This window comes from Poecilia latipinna, unplaced genomic scaffold, assembly GCF_001443285.1.
Source record: "Poecilia latipinna isolate Pla-1442-1.1 unplaced genomic scaffold, P_latipinna-1.0 Scaffold192, whole genome shotgun sequence".
Classification (NCBI taxonomy): domain Eukaryota; kingdom Metazoa; phylum Chordata; class Actinopteri; order Cyprinodontiformes; family Poeciliidae; genus Poecilia; species Poecilia latipinna.
Window position 1 is genome coordinate 269,782 of NW_015112808.1, and position 18,530 is coordinate 288,311.

The 18,530-nt window shown below is 42.2% G+C and overlaps 1 protein-coding gene across 12 annotated transcripts in view; it reads left to right on the forward strand.

Moving 5' to 3' along the window:
• The window catches only part of auts2a (activator of transcription and developmental regulator AUTS2 a), a 360,916-nt gene that overhangs the window by 215,274 nt on the left and 127,112 nt on the right, over window positions 1-18,530 (forward strand). For 11 of the 12 annotated variants that reach the window (XM_015030771.1, XM_015030777.1, XM_015030775.1 and 8 more), the window contains one exon: window positions 14,739-14,768. The exons of the other annotated variant lie outside the window; for it this stretch is intronic. In XM_015030771.1, the coding sequence (XP_014886257.1) occupies window positions 14,739-14,768 (30 nt within the window). The remainder of the gene's footprint in view (window positions 1-14,738; window positions 14,769-18,530) is intronic. 12 annotated transcript variants of the gene reach the window in all.

Sequence of the window (18,530 nt, forward strand, 5' to 3'; positions counted from 1 at the left end):
GCCACAAAAAAAAAAAAAAAAAAAATTTTTAAAAAAACACTTTTTTTTTTTTTTGGGGGTTTTTTTTTTTTTTTTTTTTTTTTTTTTTTTTGTTCCAGATAAGCACACATCTTGCTTTAATCCTAACATTAAGCAAAGTGAGCTGTTCCTTCTCAGTCCTCAAGCTTGGTCAGCGCCGAGAGATCCTTCACTTTAGGCTGAGGTTAGCCACGATTCTGGCTGTCATCCTGTAATAACTTGGTATGCTTCTCCTGCTGACAGTTTACTGCTGAACAGCAACAGAAAAAGACACATTATTTCAAAAAGTATAATTTAGGACCCTCTTGTAATGTCAACAAAGCCTTTCATGCTTATTTCTGTCGCAATTTTCTCAACAATACCGTTGTACGTAAAACGTGTTGGAAGCTGCGCACTGTCCTCTAAAATGCTTCGATTACACACTTGCAAGCCTTTGTGAGGAGAATAAATAAGTTTGAACACCGCATGAGGCCGTCCTGGTTAGAACCTTTGTGGTGCTGATATTGTGAGCTGATAGATGTTAAATGTCGGGTCTGTAGCTTTCAGCTCGCCATCATCCTGTACTACTTAACATGCTAATTAATCCTAACCAAAAGACCATGTCAGTCACCTCACGCCCCACCAGGGATGCTCCCACTGGGCTCATCCCGCTTTAATTGAGCACATTTTTCAGGAGCCCGCTGTCCGTGGGATTACATTAGATCCATCTGCTTCAGCCGGCCTACCACCGGCATGGGCACAGAGAACCAGGGAGTAGAAGGGTGGCGGGGGGGCTGGATGAGCAGAGAAAAGCTGGAAAATGTATAAATAAACCAAACAAACAAACCAAAAAAAAAAAACAGACTGCGTGTTTATTAACACCCCTGGGATGAAAAAGGAGGTGAGTGCAGGAAATCATTAGCACAGGAGAGTCAAACTAGGCTCGTTTGATCTCGCTGATGGAGGAGCAAATGTAATTTGGCGTGCTGTGTGTAATTTGTTTTAGCAGTTAGCATGGGTTCCTTTTAATTTCATTTTGCCTCGCAACAGTCTTTCAGATTAAATATTTTTATTTTGTACAAAGCGGATCTTCGCGAGCCTGGCGGCTCAAAGACCAGCCCTCGACAACAGCTAATGTTTATTCATCTTCGCTTGTTTGCATGTGTGGCAGACAGAATCTTGACAAGAGTGTGCCGTGTCGGCTTTTTATTTGACTACTTTCTGTATAATGAGGCGACTCAGATGTGCGCGGTGACAGCTAGCAAATCATAGCAGGAGGATAACAAAGTGTTTTTGTCACTGCAGCTCTAATTATTTGGGAGACGGTGTTGAAGAGGCTGCATCTGTTTTAGCATCTCACCTCATGTCCTCGTTCTACTCAAAACTTGTCAACTACGCAATCCGTCCAAAACCCAATTTTGGCGCCCAGGTAACCGAACACTTCCCAAACAAACACTTCCTACACCAGCAGAAAATATCACGTGAAACCTAAGTGACCTTTCAGGGTAAACACCCCCATCTGTAACCGAATGCAGGGCGTGGTCCCACTTATTAGCTCGAGAAATGATACATTTCACTTGCAGATATCGTTTTCTTGTTTTATTTGCGTTCAGATACTTTTTCGTCTTCTGTTAACAGTGGAAAGTGACTTTGCGGTATGTGTGCTTGTCAGGGCGTTACCACTTTCTGACAGACGAAGTCGGCCACCTGTGTACGACCAGTTCCTTTCAGGGCTGATGAAATTGTAGGAGAAAATGGCAGTCTTATCAGCAGGACTTGTCTGGGACAGTACTGCAGGGAAACAACGTATTGGGGGCTTTCATGTCTTACTGCTATGGTAACACATGAGAGGATTGTCATTGTAACATGTTCCGACATAAGCCACCACGATGGAACCATAAGGTGCATTTCCTTCGACTTTCAGCTGACTTATAAAATAATATTGACCACACACTTTGGTTGGGCCAAATTGGACCCTTCAGAACTGCCTTCATTTTTTGTGACATGCACTGCCAGTGGCACAAACCACGAAAAAGACAACGACAGGAAGTAGCTTTTAATGACATACTGTGTGAACAAACGTATTCACGTGTGATTTTAATTGTGTTATTTAATGGAAACGCAGCAATTGCGAAAATTATTATTTTTTTGATATTAGCTCCCGTCTTGCGTAGCTATTACCTTTGAACCATTGTCTGTCAATCTGAGGTGCTTTTATATGATGCCGCTGCCAAATAATTGATCGTTTCACTGTTTGTGTTAAGCCATTGAACAGATCTGACTTGCTAATCCTGAGCCATTCTTGAAGGTACACACCACACGGTGTTGAATTTTACCTACTTTGTGAGCCGTCCGGTGAGATGGGAAAGTAAAAGCTTTGCTCTCTAACTGAAGCCGTGCCTGATCTCCAGATACGGCGGCATCCTGTACAAGATTTCTGACCTCTTCACAGCGACACTTTCCTTGCTGCCAGACTCTTAAACAGCATGTTCTTTAATGTAAGAGCAAAGGGAGCTCTGCATATATCATATATCAGCTGTGTACCTGGCAGAGCCTGCAGGGGTTGTTAGCTCCGACGGCGCCGCCGGTGTAGGCATTACTCCCGGGCAGATTGTTGGCAGAGACAACCACTTTCTCTCAGACAGCTGCAAGCTGGCTACAAGCCTCACAGCATTCTTCCTCCACCTTGCTCTCCTTTCCATCATGGCGGCATGAGGAGGAGGAGAAGAAGAAGAAGAAGAAGAAGGAGGGGAAAAAAAAACTCTATGGAGCTCTGTAATGATACGTGGCGAATGTGCAGCACTGCGGTGATTGTTAACGGCAGCAGCTGCGCGGATAGCCTGGATGATGGAAAATCAGTGGGACCTCATTTTGGTTTGCCAGTATGAATATTAATGGCTCGTTTCCAGGCCATGGCTAATGATGAGGAAAATTCCCTAATAAAAACTTGATGTGATGGGCAACGACCCGCGGGGTCACTGGAGACAGTCAAAGTTAATAGTGTGCCATCAGGTGTGAGGAGTTAAGTGATTAGAGGCACAGAACCTAATCCTGATGTTTTTCTCCCCCCTCAGCTATGAGTCAGAGCGGAGAGAGCAGGGAGGGGCGGGGAGAGAGCAGCGGCAGCAGAGGTGGTTTATGTTTTTTGACAGCAGAGGGTCGTAGCCTTTACAGGGCATACTTCCAGTGAAAATAAACCACAAATGTTGTAGCTAATGGTAGATGTAAGAGGTAGTTGTTCTTTTTTTTGTGTGTGTGTGTGGTTTTCGTAGAGTTTCCAACCGTATTAGTGATATGTCACATGGGATCGTTGAAAATAATAGGCGCATTGATGATAATCCCATGCAATTGGATCGTTTTAGTGCCAGTATTGCAACTATATCTTATGATACCCCACCCTCGCTTAAGGGGATAAGTCTGGGGGTGCTGTAGTGGCCAAGGGGTTAAGTACAACCCACATAAGGGAGGCTTTAGTCCTCGACGCGGCCGTCGCAGGTTCGATTTCCGACCTGTTGACCTTTGCCGCATGTCTTCTCCCTCTCATTACCCTACTTTCCTGTTATAGCACTTTCAAATAAAGGCCACTAGAGCCAAAAAAAAACCTAAAAAACAAAAAGGGGATACATCTATTATCGTCCACATTTCGCTCTTGTGATTCTTGCATAGGTCTTAAATTAGAATGTTTTTATTTTTTTCATATTTACTCAGTTACCGTCCGAAGTCATAAAAGGAGAAGGAGAAGAAGACAATATTTTAAAATTATTTTTGGGGAAAACTAAGACTTGTTCTCCCCAAGGAAGTGAAGGTTTTACAAATTACTGAGTGTAGGGTAACTCAGTCCAGGTTTGCCAGATCTCTATGTTGTGCTTTTTTTGCTAAGGTGGTTTCAAGTGTCAAAAAGCATTGAAAAGGCAATCTGTTGTTTTTCACTTGTTGAATGAAGATTTCACATGGGGTATGAAAGAATTTATGTTCAGTGAAGGTTTGCCTTGAAAAGTATTTCAGCTTTTGAGCTGGTTAATTTGAGTCCACATTTCTTTAAAAAAAATAGTAAAACATAATCTACAAATCAAATGCTAACATTAGACTCGTTAGCCAGAGATGGTTTTCTTTGGTTTCCTTGGTTGCTTATTTCATCGCTTTTTCTTGAGTCACTTAAATTGAGGTTTGTCACTTTATGTACTCGACCCGTAGAACTGCACCGACCGTCTTTGGAGGTTCTGGTGTCTGGTGTCCACCAACATCAAGTCCTGTCCTTTCCAGTGGGGATTGTCAGTTCTTTGCTTGCTTATTTGTGAAGTTTCAGATTTGTTGCCAATCTTTTTTTTTTTTTTTGGGACCTAGATCATTCAAAAACATTGTGACATATGCGGATTGCCCTATTTGTGGATTTTTCTGTGGAACGTAAATCCAAAATATTTACAGATGTTTTTCATAAAGCAAAAAGTATTCAAAAGAAAATGCATCTGTGGCATAACTTGGTGCAATGATACTTGGCGTGCTATTGGTTGAGCCGCATTCGTTATCCTTGGTGCTGATTGGCTGTACCACCACGAGCAGAGATAAATGTCATATTGTCCTATTCATTTAATCCACATGAGTCCAATTCTAATGAAGCCGTCTTTGACCCAAAAGTATTTTTTTCATCCCAGCTTTAAAAACTATTTGAAATTCTTGCTTCTTTTGGCTGAGGTCTCTTAGAAATGTCTTATAGATTACATACATTATTGAAGACACATTAAACAGTTATAAAAACAATTGTATTTTGGAAGAATTTAGGATCAGAGGAAGAAAGCCAAAATGATCTTGAAAACATTCAGAGTTGATTTACCCCCCTTCTGTAGTTAACTGGGAAATTTGAGGGTTTAAGACTATAGAAACCAGAGGCCACAGACCATGACTGTATTATTCAACAGAAGGCTTTGTTTCTTGCTTCTTTTCTCCAAAGTTTGTATTTAAGTTAGATATGTTCCAGATAAAGATTTACATTTGAAGGGAAATTATGGCCAGATGTTGGCCTGCTTAGTGGTCTTAGCAAGTTGCATTCAGGCAGAAGTCTGCTTCGACCCAATGAAGCATTTTGGCTTGTAGAGAAACATTAACCATGCGGGACTCTGTCAGTGTGTGACCGTATGAACCTCTGAAACACTCAATGTGTGTTTGGTATTTCTTTCAAGATCTACACTTTCCTACCACATTTTTGACGTAAAACAGTAGTTGCTGTGGAAACTAGACGTTTAGTGTCAGCCCCGCAAAACCTTCCTTACTTTAATGCTTCCTTGGTGTCATGTTGAATTTGCTTCCACTCCCTCAACGTATAGACATCAGTAACCATTTATGGCACATTTATTTCCACCTTTGCTGAAGACATGCAGCAAAAAACCAGCTGGTAATCATCTGTTAACTCTGAAACCCCAATGTTTTTCCATTCGGTGAACACACTCTTCACTCTACTAGGCCACGCAGACCACAATTTGGTACTTAAGTTGTTACTGAGTGAAGAAGACATTTTGCAAAACTGCAACAGAAACACTTTTTTTCGTGTCACACAAGTCAAAAGACGCCGGCGTCTCCTCTGACGGATGACGAGCGCTAGCGCCATGATTGACTTATAAATGTGTATTCATCTCATGTAAGTGTTTTCATGCATCATAGCAGTGATTTTTAATGACTTGTGATGTGAACAAGCTTATTCACATGTGATCTTAATTTCATTTCTTATTTATTGTGAGCACTGAAATTGCAAGATTGTGTTTTTTCGTCATTAGCAGAACGTAAACAAAGATTTGTGCTAATTTGTGATGGAGACGCAGCTATTGTTATTAGCACCTCTTTGGTAGACATCTGGATGCTCACAGCCCCACTTTCATTGGACCACATGCTGAATGTGAAAATTGTTCATAATAATTAATCTGAATACATTTAAGTGACATAATTTTGTTCTAAGTTCTTGTTTTTGGGGGGTAAATCCAATCCAGTGTACCTTAAACTCACCTGTCTTCTCCTTCCCAGCTCTTATTTGTTGTTCCTTAATTCACACAGGTGGGGCTGACAGACTGAGATGTGCGGGTGTGAAAGAAGGAGTGAGTTAGGAGAGGGAGAGATGGATGGATGGATGTGGGAGGTGTGAGTGGGGGGAATTGGGGAAACATGCATGGCACAAATCTCCATTTTACCATCCTGGCCTCTCTCTCTCCCTCTATTCCCCATGAATAATGTGGCAGACCTCTTCACCCAGCGGTAGGCCAGGCACGGCGCCATATCAAGCCATGCTGGAGGAAGAGGCTTCCAACTTGGCAGGTCTGGGCTCGGATGCATCCTAGGCCCCCGCAAACCGTCCCCGCACTCATCCCCAACCTGCAGCGAGGAGCGCTGGGCTCCAAGATGGCAATCAAGGCTTGATTTGCCAACACATTTCCAATGATTAAAATGTAATTAGCACAAGCGAGCGCCTCCTCCCCAGCTAATTTCCACGCACGCTGTGACAGGCAGGCGGTCGGCGGCGCCCAAGCCCCAGCAGCAGATGGATGGAAGAAGCACTGGGAGGAGGAAGAAGAGGAGGAGGAGGAAAGACGGGGGAGAAACATTTTGCCGTGCGACTGTTTGCATCATAAAACCATCAGGACGCTCAGCTATATCAGGAAGGAGGGAATAAGGGGGCTCTTCATGACAGCACATCAAATTGGCGCCGTCAGAGCTGACCCCGGCAGCGGCTGCCATCCTTCATGCTGTCTGTCCCACTCTTCAGGCACGGAGGCAGATTGGTGTCTATATCGGCGCCAGCCCCTGCAGCCATCCTGCAGGACAACCTGGCTCAGGTTGATAGACACAAACCACACTCTGTGGACTGGTGGCGCCTTAACGAAGCCACCCATCAGCCGTAATTAATTCTAAGGCTGCGGTGAGCCAGCAACAATAACCCAGGGCTGATGTCATTTAATGCAACCGCTGCACATTCACCTCCTAAACAGGCAGTATCATGTTAAAATCGACTTTTTGTAGATTTACATCATGTTATAATGTTGTTCTCTCATCAAAGATATTCCTGCCTTGATTCTTTCATGCATGTTTGAGAAATCCTTCTATCTGCCGTGGCAACCGTTCAGCTGTGCAACACGCCAGGTTGGACCGAGCACCGCCTTCCAGGCAGATGCAGTTTCCAAGCTCCCCCTGACTCCCCTGCTCTGCTCCTTCCGACTAGCCAGCAGCAATTAGCAAACATCTGGTGGATCTGTGCATCTGCTGAGCTTTTTATATGAGCTACTTTTTTGATAACAAAACGTTGGTAAAGGGTTGATAGAGGAGCGATGTTGTGATGACTGACTGAAGGTAGAGGTTTTAAAGAGACAGAGGCGCAATTTCAACGAGTTAAATTACGACGTCAAATTTTCTTTTTGACATATAGCATTTTTATAACAACTGATGGTCTCCATTTGCCTGAAAAATACATAATGCTGCCCCTTTAAAGGAATGATCCATTACAGACATCTGATAGGGACGCAAACAACAGATAGAGAATTACGAGTCCCGCTCTTTTGACCTTAAAAATTGCCGCTGTCATATCAGGTTTTCCCCCCCCCAAATTGCTAAACATCTGTTAGCATTTGTGAAGCGGTAGATTTCCAAAGGCTTATATTGGCCAAGAGAGCATGGCATGCTTTGCCTTGCACGCATGCCTGTGTGATGTGGTTACCTCTTTAGTACAAACATTTTTCTGCGGGTAACTATGCCAGACTTTGGCGAGCTCCGTCGCTCACTGCGGCTGCGCTGCTTAGGATTCATCCCGTGGCTCCTTGGGTTCCCCCCCTCCCCTTCACCTCCCAACCCGCTCGTTTCCCCTCTACTGGGCCAGTATTACACTCAGCTGGAGAGGATTTAGTGCAAGAATAATTTACTCCTACTTTCAGACCAATATAAACAAAAGGCTCTCTGCTTGGACAGAATGTAGGGAAATTTGTAAGAGCCCTCAGCCAAAAGAGAGGCCTGAGTGAAAGCAGAGGAGCAATCAGAAGTGTTCCGGATGCGAGCCAACATCAACAGCTCTTAGAGCTGAAGCTAATGTTTGACATTCCTGTGTTACTTAAACTAAACACTTGGGTTTTAGTTGTACGGTATAATGGTGGTGCTGTGCAAATAGCGCCGGGCCTGGATAGAGTATCATTTTTCCTTGTCGGCTGTCTCCCGGGACCGGCGTGTTCCTTACTGTACATCACTGCTGCTTTGACGAGTCCCCGGTTACAGAGAAGCAAGGATTCCCCTCAAACGTTTTAAAATTTGTGATATTGCAAGCGCAAATTTCAACGCGTGTCATTGTGGCCTTATGCGATAGACCATCACAAAGTACTGCATAATTGTGAAGTGGAAGGAAAATGATACATGGTGTTCAGCAGTAACCCACTGTCTATACGCACAAGTCCATTTAGCGTCATGGGCAACACAACCAACCATCCACACACTCATACCTAAAGCCAATTTAGAGAGACCAACTAAAATAATGATTCTGGACTGCTGGACGAAACCGGAGTACCCAGCATGCATAGGGACAACCTGCAAACTCTACGCTACCAGCTACACCACTATGCAGTACTTCAGTTGCACTTTGATGCCTCTAAATAAAATTTTTGGGTGCACCGATTGCAGATTGCAAGCCGATCACCGCCATTTAAAAAGCCTGACCTGCCGATTCCAATTTCGGTCAATACTGTTTTTGTTTCATCTGGAAAGACACTAATATAGCGACAAAGTTATTACTAAGTTAGCAAAAGTGGGACGACTGTTGTTAGCACGTAGATGTGACCTGGGCGCTGGGTCTGTCGGCCGGGCTCTTCTCACAGGAAAATGGCACAGTGGCTGATTTTGACGTTTGAGATCAATTTCTCCGATCTCCCAGAATGAAGGCAGAACGATAGTCTTCAAACGCCACATAATAATAAAGTCTACCTGAATGTAATTTAGTTTTCTGTATAAAACCAGCTGCTCTGTGAAAGCCCAGCATGACGAAGGCCTAGCAGCACATCACAAAGGGTTCAATAGAGGTCAATATCAATGTCATTGTCAATGTCAAATGTATTTGTTTAGCACAATTAAAACCGCAACAGTCGACCAAAGAGTTTCACAAGTTACACCAGCCATCACATGAAACAAAGATTAAAACAATATAAAATAAAACACAGACATGACCAGGTAACAAAAAACAAGTTGAGTAAAAGAGGCATTTAAACCTAACATTTAACAAACCCACAAAACTACAGGGAGAATTCCAGGGATTTATGCAGCAGTAATTTTAGCAAAAGGTGATTCTACAAGGTGTTGAATCTGGGCTGAATATATCTATGTGCCTCATCATTAAGATATTGATTTGATGGAGGAAAAAAAAGGAAAAACGTATAATTTATTTTGTACTTCATAAATGGCTGCTCTATCCCATAAAAACCCTGTGAAACGCGTACAAGTTTTTGGTTGTGAAATGAAAAAATATAAAAGTGCTATAATCCTTCAGTTCTTTTATCTGCTTTTTTTTTTTTTTTTTTTTTTTTGCCTTTTTGATGATATTTTAAATCTTAAGCTCAACAGGATTATAGATCTGATCAGGTAATATCCAATTACCAGAACTTTAAAACTGATATTTAAAACCTTCAAATGTTACCCTTACCCTCAAAAAACTGTTTAGCATCAAATATTAATCACAAACTATAGTAATCTTTTAAAGCATATCCAACTTCTAAGTTACTTTTGCGTGTTACGCCAAGAACTTCAGCTAGTTTTTAATCTGTTTCTGGTGAAAGAATTGCTAAGAAGTAAAAAAAAAAAAATCCCACATATGCAGAGCTTCTGCTCCCGCCTGCCTAAGGCTACGTTTTGCATGGGGGATCGCATTAGTTCACTCTGATCACTTATCAGTGAGTGACAGCTCTGACTCGCTAAGGCGCCCGAAATGTGTTTTTATCTTTTTAGAGGTATTATTATTTGTTGCTTTCCGCCCTCCGCTTGAGCGGTGAGTTCAAGGCGGCTTTGCTGTGCGCGGTGAAAGGACGATCGAATTGCCTGCCCTCGCCTGTCAGGTCTGATCTCAGGATTTTTTACTTTCCTCGTTATAAAGGTATTTCCATTTTATTAAGTTTTTCTTTTCTTTTTTTCTTTTTGCCACCCTTTGTCGCTCTGGGAAATTTGCATACCTCTATTCGCAGGGAAGAAAGTAATGACAGCAATTTCTTTTTTTTCTTTTTTCCTTTTCTCTCCCCCCACTAGCCGTGTGAGTGCTTCGTTTAGTGGCACCTGCGAAAAGCGACAGGCGCTGGGATGAGAAGTGAAAGAGAGCAGTTGATTAAATCATCATCAAGTCACAGCACAGAAAGTCAATTCTGCTCGCCGTCTACAATGATATCCTTTTATCTTAAAGTAATGAGCTATGGCACTTTTGCATCGGGTAATACGATGAGTTCCATTAGCATGTTCCATTTGCTTCACAAGCAAGGGCAAGTCATTCCAGCCGGCTTCTATCTTGGCAATCAAAGCAATTGGCTGCACAGCGAGAGAGCAGGGAAAGGAAGGAGGGAAAAAAGAAAAAAAAAACATGATAGAAAAACAGAAGACATGTTTTTGTGGATCACAACGCAGTGGAAGAAACTAAAATGATGTCCATTATTTAAACCCTTTTTGCTCGCCGTGTGTTTTCACCGTGTGTGTGTGTTGTACGGGGGAAAAAGAAGGAGCTAATGAGCGCGTTCTCACACTACTGATGTCACATACAGGAAGATCTGATGGGAACAAATCTTGACTGCTGCTGCATTAGTTAGCCCTGCATGGGAGGCGATATAAGAGACACACCTATTTGTTGCCAAGCACCGAATCCAACAGTGGAAGTTTGTTCCAGATTTGTGGCGCATAGAAGCAGAAAGCTGCTTCCCCATGTTTGGTTCTGGTTCTGGAGATGCAGACTAGAACCAGAAGACCTGAGTGGTGTGGAAGGTTGATACATTCAGTGGTTTATTAACTAAAATTAGTATTTTAAAGTAAGTTCTCTGAGCTACAGAGAGCCAGGCAGGCCTGTGAAGGCACTGTTGCAGTAATCAAAGCGACTAAGTACGTAGATGAGTTTCTCTAGATCTTGCTGTGACATTAGTCTTCTAGTGCAAGAAATGTTTTACAAGTGGTAGAAGGTCAGCCTTATTTTTTTAGGTTTTGTTTGGTCTAGTAGCCTTTATTTGAAAGTAGTTTGACAGGAAAGAGGGTAATGAGAGAGGGGGAAGACATTTGGCAAATGTCGCCAGGCCGGGAATCGAACCTGCCACCACCATCACAAGGACTAAGGCCTCAGTACGTGGGTTGTGCTTTGCCCCTGCGCCACCACAGCACCCCGAAGGCCGGCTTTTTAACTGTCTTTATGTGACTCTGAATGTTCAGGTCAGAGTCCATCACTACACCCAGATTCTGGGCCTGACCACTAATTTCTAGATGTAATAACTGAAGCTGCCCTCTGACTCTAGATCGTTCCTCAAAAGGCAACATCTACAGTCTTTCTTATCTTGACTTTTGGAGGTGTGGCCGATCGGCTCCAAAGAAAGTAACTGGCGCTCCTGGACTGACTGCTTTGCTATATCAAGTTTAAGCTGCCTAGTAGCATTTGCTTTCGAATGTTTCAGATAAGCTCTCCCACTGTAAACTGTAGGTGAATCTTCTCAACTTGTTACATGACTTAGAATAATAAAACAGTGAGCAGGTGCTTGGAGGTTAAAACTGTGACGGCTAAAGCCTGAGAAAAGACTTTGTTTAAAGCAGCCAGGGCAGAAGGATTGTTCTGAGGTATTTTGCCTATGGAGCAGCCATAGTTAAAAAACAACAACTTTCATTTGGGTTTGTTTTTTTTTTCAGCTGCGATAACGATGTGCAAAGATAGAGTGAAGTATGATGTGTGAAGATGTAAACTTGAGAGAAAATTTGAGAAAAGTGTTAAACATGGTGAGATATTTGCATATTTGTACTGTGCTGGTGGAGGAAAACAACACACATATTTCTTTAAGTTGTTCATAAACATTTGAGGTGTAGGAAAATCCTACACCTTATCCTAGGTGTAGGATAATGTGATGAGACACAAAGGAGGGTGTTTTTTTTGGCAATAATCGAGCAAGAACTGCAACATGGAAATAAGAATTTCTACTGTCATACTGTGGGAGTCATTGATTTCATAGCAGCAACTACACTGTCCAAATGTGCAGACATGTAGCTCAACTAGCAAAGATGTCGTGTCAGAAATTGCCAGAGTTTCAGTCCAGCTTTACCCACTCTTCTTTTAATGTTTGCCAGTCTTCACTAAAAAAAAAAAAAAAAAAAACTAGAATGTTTAGGCCCAGAAAAGTACTTTTAAACTGTAAATGAGTTACGGACTTTGATTTAAGCACTTTGTGCTGAAAATGTGCTATATAAATAAAATTACTCTGTAATTTCATTAATCAAAATTTAATCAAAACCACATATTAACAAAATAAGCAATATTCAATATTGCTCATTTTATAAACAACATTGAATATAAGCAATATTCCAAAACCATTTTTGTTGCTATGGCTCCTTCTCTGCGTTGTATGATTTGTTGCTATGAAACGGCCGGTAGCAGAGAGATGCTCAGATTAAAAAATAACACTAAAGGATGAAATTACAAGTCTCTAATGATGAAGAAATTTGTGGTGATGGGCGATATTGCTTGTTGACACGTAAGAAATATTTTTTCCAACTAATTGAAAAACTGAATTAAGTTAATAGCCTTCCAGGTTATTAGTGGGTTCTACTATGAGCTTCATTATATAATGTTACTGTCTCATCAAAAACTTACCTGGAATGTTTTGATTTTTTCATGCATGTTTGAGAAATCCTATAATCTCCCATGGCAACCATTCAGCTGTTGTTGGGTGGAATAGCCGCCGCCTTCGAGGCGCAGCTCCTCCTCAAAGCTACAGTTTCCTAGTTTCCAACTCACAGAGCAGCCCTCTCCCACTCAGCTCCTTCAGACTAGCCAACAGCAATTAGCAAACACTTGGTGGAACTGTGCATCTGCTGAGCTCATCGTTCAAACTACTTTTTAGTGAAGTGCTGGTGAAAATGTTGTCAAAGGGTTAATAGAGGATGTTGTGATGACTTCAGAAAGAGCAGGACTCTTTAAAGAGACAGAGACCCAATTCCAAGGGGTTAAATTACGAAGTCAAATTTCATTTGATAGATTTAGCATTTTTCTAACAACTGAAGTCATTGTGCTACTATGTCTGTGGAAAATACATAATCTTGCCCCTTTAATGCTAACTGATGTTTATTTTTCAACAGGAAAACATTTCAAGGTCATTTTTATCTAAATTTCTGCTGACTTGTCTGCTACTCACTACAGCGATTAGCACAGTGGAAATATTTCTATGCTCTCGATTACATTTAATTTTTTTTCTTGGATCTTTATTAGAAACAGCTGAGCGCGTTCAGAACATCTGAGCATGTTATATGAAGCATCAAGTTTTGTGCTCGTTATCGGTATCGGGTCGGAATCTCTCGGATCGTGACAACCCCGCTAACGCGTAATGATGATCTGCACTTAGCTGTCATTATCCACATTTATTCTGTCAGCTCTGACAGGCTGCGGGGGCTGCAGGTCCTCTGCGGGCCTCCTTAAAAAAAAAAAAAAAAACGCGGGGTGGGGAGAATGCTGCGGGTGATAGCGAAAGAGCGAGACAGAAATGGAGCAGGAGAGCGTCTGTGGAGTGTTTGCCCAGTGCGTTTATTGCCTCTGCATAATTTATGAGCTGCTGGAGCTGACCATCATGGCAGTGTGCCGCGGGCGGCCCCTGGGGCCGTGTGGGACAGGCCTGTAAATTGGATGCAATGCTCCTGCTGAGCTCGCAGGGCTCCCCACCCCACCACCACCACCTCCCGCTTATTTTCTTCTTCTTCTTCTTCTTCACCATCCAGCCTGAGAAACAGATCAGCCTCAGAGCCAACCAGCTACCTTTGAGTTAAAGGAGATAAAGGGGGAAAAAATAACAGGCAGGGCCTTCTGTTGCTCACTCCCTAGGCTGTCAATCATCTCTCCCTCCTTCTTCCTTCCTTCCTTCACTCCTGCTTTAATCGCCACCCAACAATCCCCCCACCCCTCTCTATCCCCACCAGTTCACTCCTACCCACACACTCTGCCAGGCGCCCTACCCACAATCCCTCCACCCCCAGTGCCTTCTTCATTACCGACTCCAGTGCTTCTGTGCGCCTCAGCCATATGCACAGCGTTGAGGGCCGCCAGTCACCCAGCATCGCGCTAATTAGTTGATAAAGAATTAAGTGGACCTTGAAATTGAAATTGGAACGAAAAAATGAAATCCAGCAACCTTTTTTTTTTTCCTTCTCCTTCCCTCCGTCGCAAAGTTCCTTCCTCCTCTTTGTCGTCGTGCCGTTCCCGGCCTCGAGCAGCGACTCTCGCCGTGGAAGCGGGATTGGACTCGTCTGAATCTCGCAGTTCGCGGGGTTCGGCGTTAACGAAGCTGCAGCCGCTCACGGCGAACGAGCTCCTCTCGCGTGTTCTAATGAACCGGTCCGATAATGTTTGTTTACTGTGGCTGTGAATGTGCAATAAGTCGCTTTTGAATTAAAGTCTGGCACTCATTTTATGAGCAGGTTTTATATAAGCAAAGAGCCTGAAAGCATTTCTCCTAATTTCTTCTTTGTCTTTTTTTATTCTTTTTCTCTTTTTCTTTTTTTTTTCTTTTTTTTTGCAGTGTGACACAGAGAGTGACCAGGAAGACAAGGTAAGCCTGCTATTCTCTTCATACACCAGTGACTGCGCTGCAGGCGTCAAGATACTCAGCAATATTCAAAATGAGACCATCTTTAAGACTGAGGATTTCATGTAATTAGAATTAAACGTCAACTTAATAAGTACTAGAAGGCCTTAATTACTTATACATTAATTATGAATGACTTAATGAGGATCAAAATCTAAATCTATCTGGGTTTTAGGGTTTGGGGGATGTTTAAAATGAGACTGTTGTAACTCTCTTGAGTGGTGATTTTTGCTCAAATCAAAACCATCACTGAGGTATTTTTAGTCTGAGATCCAGTTCTTGTATCTTTACTCTGTGCCTTGTTTATCACTTTTTAATTAAATGGAAATCATTGTGTATTTTCATTCATGTAAGGTTAAAGCTTCTCTCACACAGTGTTGTTTTTATCAGTGAAGACTTCAAGTTTGTGAAACATCAAATCTGCTTCTATGAGTCATTTATGACAGTTAGCTCACATTTTGTGCATTTTGTTTCTTATTTAATGGAAAAACCGCAACTGGGAAATTGTGTTTTTTCGACATTAGCGTAAATATGGACAAAGATTTGCACATATTTACAATAGAAACACTGCTAGTGTCCCAATGATTTGTTCTTTCCTTAAGACTCTCTGTTCATGGTCTACTAATTGTTAGCTTAGAGTTGTATAAGCAGTGAGTTTGTATTACTTTTTACAAACTCAGTGCAGCTGATGTAGTCATGGTTTGTAAGCTTCTGATTAATTGAGTTAAGTGGAAGCATGCCTGTGGATATTTTGTAAGGCGACACTTTGACCTCCACAGTCTAATTCATCTATATGGGTAGAATTTCCAGACGCACCAGATGCCATTAGCTGTTCAAACAACTATATGCGAGTCTAAACAACATCGGAATGTTCTGGAATCATGCTATTCAAGAAGGAGACGAGTTCTGTGTGTTTGAGAGATGTGTTTTGCTGTGAAATGTGCAAATCAACACCTGAACAAAGCAAAAGAGCTTGTGAAGAAGAGTGCTAAAATTGGTAAGAAAGTCTCATTGTCTACGGTGAAATGAGTCCTGTACTGACATGAAAAAATAGTTTGTAGATGCACTTAGAAAAAATGTTGTTTTTCTGCATAAATGGCCCATGCTTTGACAAAATCGAAACTTTATTTTTTGACAATAATTTTAAAAAAACAACAACTATTGTTACGTTTGGAGGCATAGAGGATGTAAGCCTGAAAACACCAGTTACACTGTGAGGTAAAGGGGTGGACGCGTTATGTTGTGGGCCTGTTTTGCTGCTGGAGGAACTGATGTTTTAGTGGCATCAGAAGGAAATAACATTATGTGGAAATCTGCCAGGTTGAAACTTGATCGCAAAAAGATCTTCCGAATGGACAGTGACCTCTAGGGATTAGTTACAAAGTTACTTGAGGTCAAATATATCAATGACTTTTTAGTGACCATCACAACACTGTGACCTCAGCCCCCATGGAAAACTATTGGGTATAGCTGAAACAGGAGTGTATGATGATGGTGGCCCACAAACTGGGTAGTTACAGCAGTTCTGTCTGTGAGGAATGAGCCAAAAATCCAGCAAACTATTGCAAGAAGCATATTGATGGTAAACCCAAAACACCAAAGTCACTGCTCAGGCTACTCACACTAGCTGCATTTCCATTAACCACAAATTGCCGAAATTGAAATTACAATAAGAAATTCTCTTAATGGAAACAGGCTAATTTAAACTAAATGAAAAAATAGATAAATACGTTTTGGCGCTAGGATGAGGTGATTCTTCAGCCGTATCGAAATAGATGTACTTTCCAAAACTGCAAAGAAAACCTTTTTCACATCACACGAGTCACATGATCAACAGCCGAATGTTGCTACTGGTGGAAACAACAAAGAAGACGACAGGAAGTAGTAGGAGGATGATGGTTTGTTTTTGTTTCTTCAGACAATGTGCAGCTGGCTCCACCAAAGGTGTCACTGCATCACACAGTTCATTGAAAGTTGCGTGTCATTCGAACGTGTTGAGTTCTCTGTTTTTCTGTAAAATTGCAGACTACAATTTCCCCAAAATGCTGCATACGTATCTGCTCTTAAGTATAAGGGGTTTGTCTCTTCAACCCAATGGCTGATAGATGAGGAGCACTGGTGCCATGGCTGAATTATGAATATGACTCATAAGAGTGTTTGCGTCCATCGCTGGAATGATTTTTAACGACTTATGAACAAATGTATTGCTGTGCAATTTTAATTTCATTTCTTATTCAATAGAAACACCACAATTGTGAAATTGTTTTATTTTTTAACACTAGCAGAATATAGATAACGATCTGCGCTCATTTGCAATGGAGAAGCAGGTAATGAGCAACCCAAACAGTTTCTTTATAAAGCTATCTCCACCGGGTTGCTATCCATGATATTTAATTTGAAATTAACTGACTGACTCATTGGAGTAAGACGCCGTGCCGCTCCTAAAATAGCTCAGTGTGAACATCACATAAACACCTCGTTATTTTCATTCAGAATTTAAAAATGAAAAATATTCAGACTCTCTCTGGTTGTTTTAAACTGTAGGATTTTACCACCACTTTATTCTACCCGTACCTAGCATGCGCCGCTTGTCTGGACCGAGCAAGATGAATAAACACAGTAATGAATTCCCTGAATTTTTATTGCCATTTTGGTATTCACAAGATCCCGGTAATGGTAAACATTAATAAAAGCTTGATCCAAATGTTTTGTAAGGTTTTGAGTGCACCCTAAAGATTCTAAAAGCAGCTTTATCATCCACTAACTTCTAACTAGAGCTCTGGATGCTCTCTAATGATTTAGTAATGCCATTTGCTTGTTGTGTTTAGACTGTGCGGCAAATTGAGTCATTACTCAGTGTTGTCGATTTAAATTGCTCCTGTCTCAGTGGCAATTCCTTTTTGTTTCAGGAAGAGAGCGAGAAAGAGAGAGAGAGCGTGGTAAGCTGTAATCCCCACAGTGACTGTATTAATTCACCCTGGCTCACGTTACGCGCCTGATGAACAGCCCCGACTACACCTTCCTGTCATTGATTAATTGTGTATTAAAGTAACAGAGGAGTGAATTAGTAAATAGGAGACCCCAACGACTAGGGTTGACTCACGTGGTCTTGGGGGGTAATTGGAGCTCCCTCTCAACACTTTTACCCCCTCCTGAGTCCCCGGCACCTCTTGCCCCCTATCTGCTCCTGCCAGCCACCTAGAACATTTGCATTCTGTGGGCGACGCGAAACCACGCCGGAGAAACACACGGGAGAGCCGAGTCATGTTTTAATGGGTCAAATGTATTCAGATGAGAACAAACGTGGCTTATTTAGTTTCCCTTCAAAAGCAGGAAATGGAAAAAGCGTCCCCGGGAGAAATCTCGTCCTGCCTGGTGTAAGAAGGCCTCTCTCCCCGTGTCGGAGGGAGCTGCCAGGCTCCGATAAGAGACAGCTATTCAAATCTCAGACGATCACGCCCGTGTGTGTGTGTGTGTGTGTGTGTGTGTGTCTGAACGAACTGAAAACAGCCAGAGCATTTGCTCATTATAAAGTGACCCGTAGGATGGGGCCCCCTTTCCAACGTGACATGTTAATAGCATTCTGGGAGACAGGTGGGTGGAAGGCTCAGTGCAGCTACTTGTCACACACCACCGGCGTTATTAGCTCTTTGTGCATTATCATTAGCATTTCCGTTGTAGGGGTTCCCAACCAGTGGTTTTGCATAGGCAGTGGTGGAGAAAGTA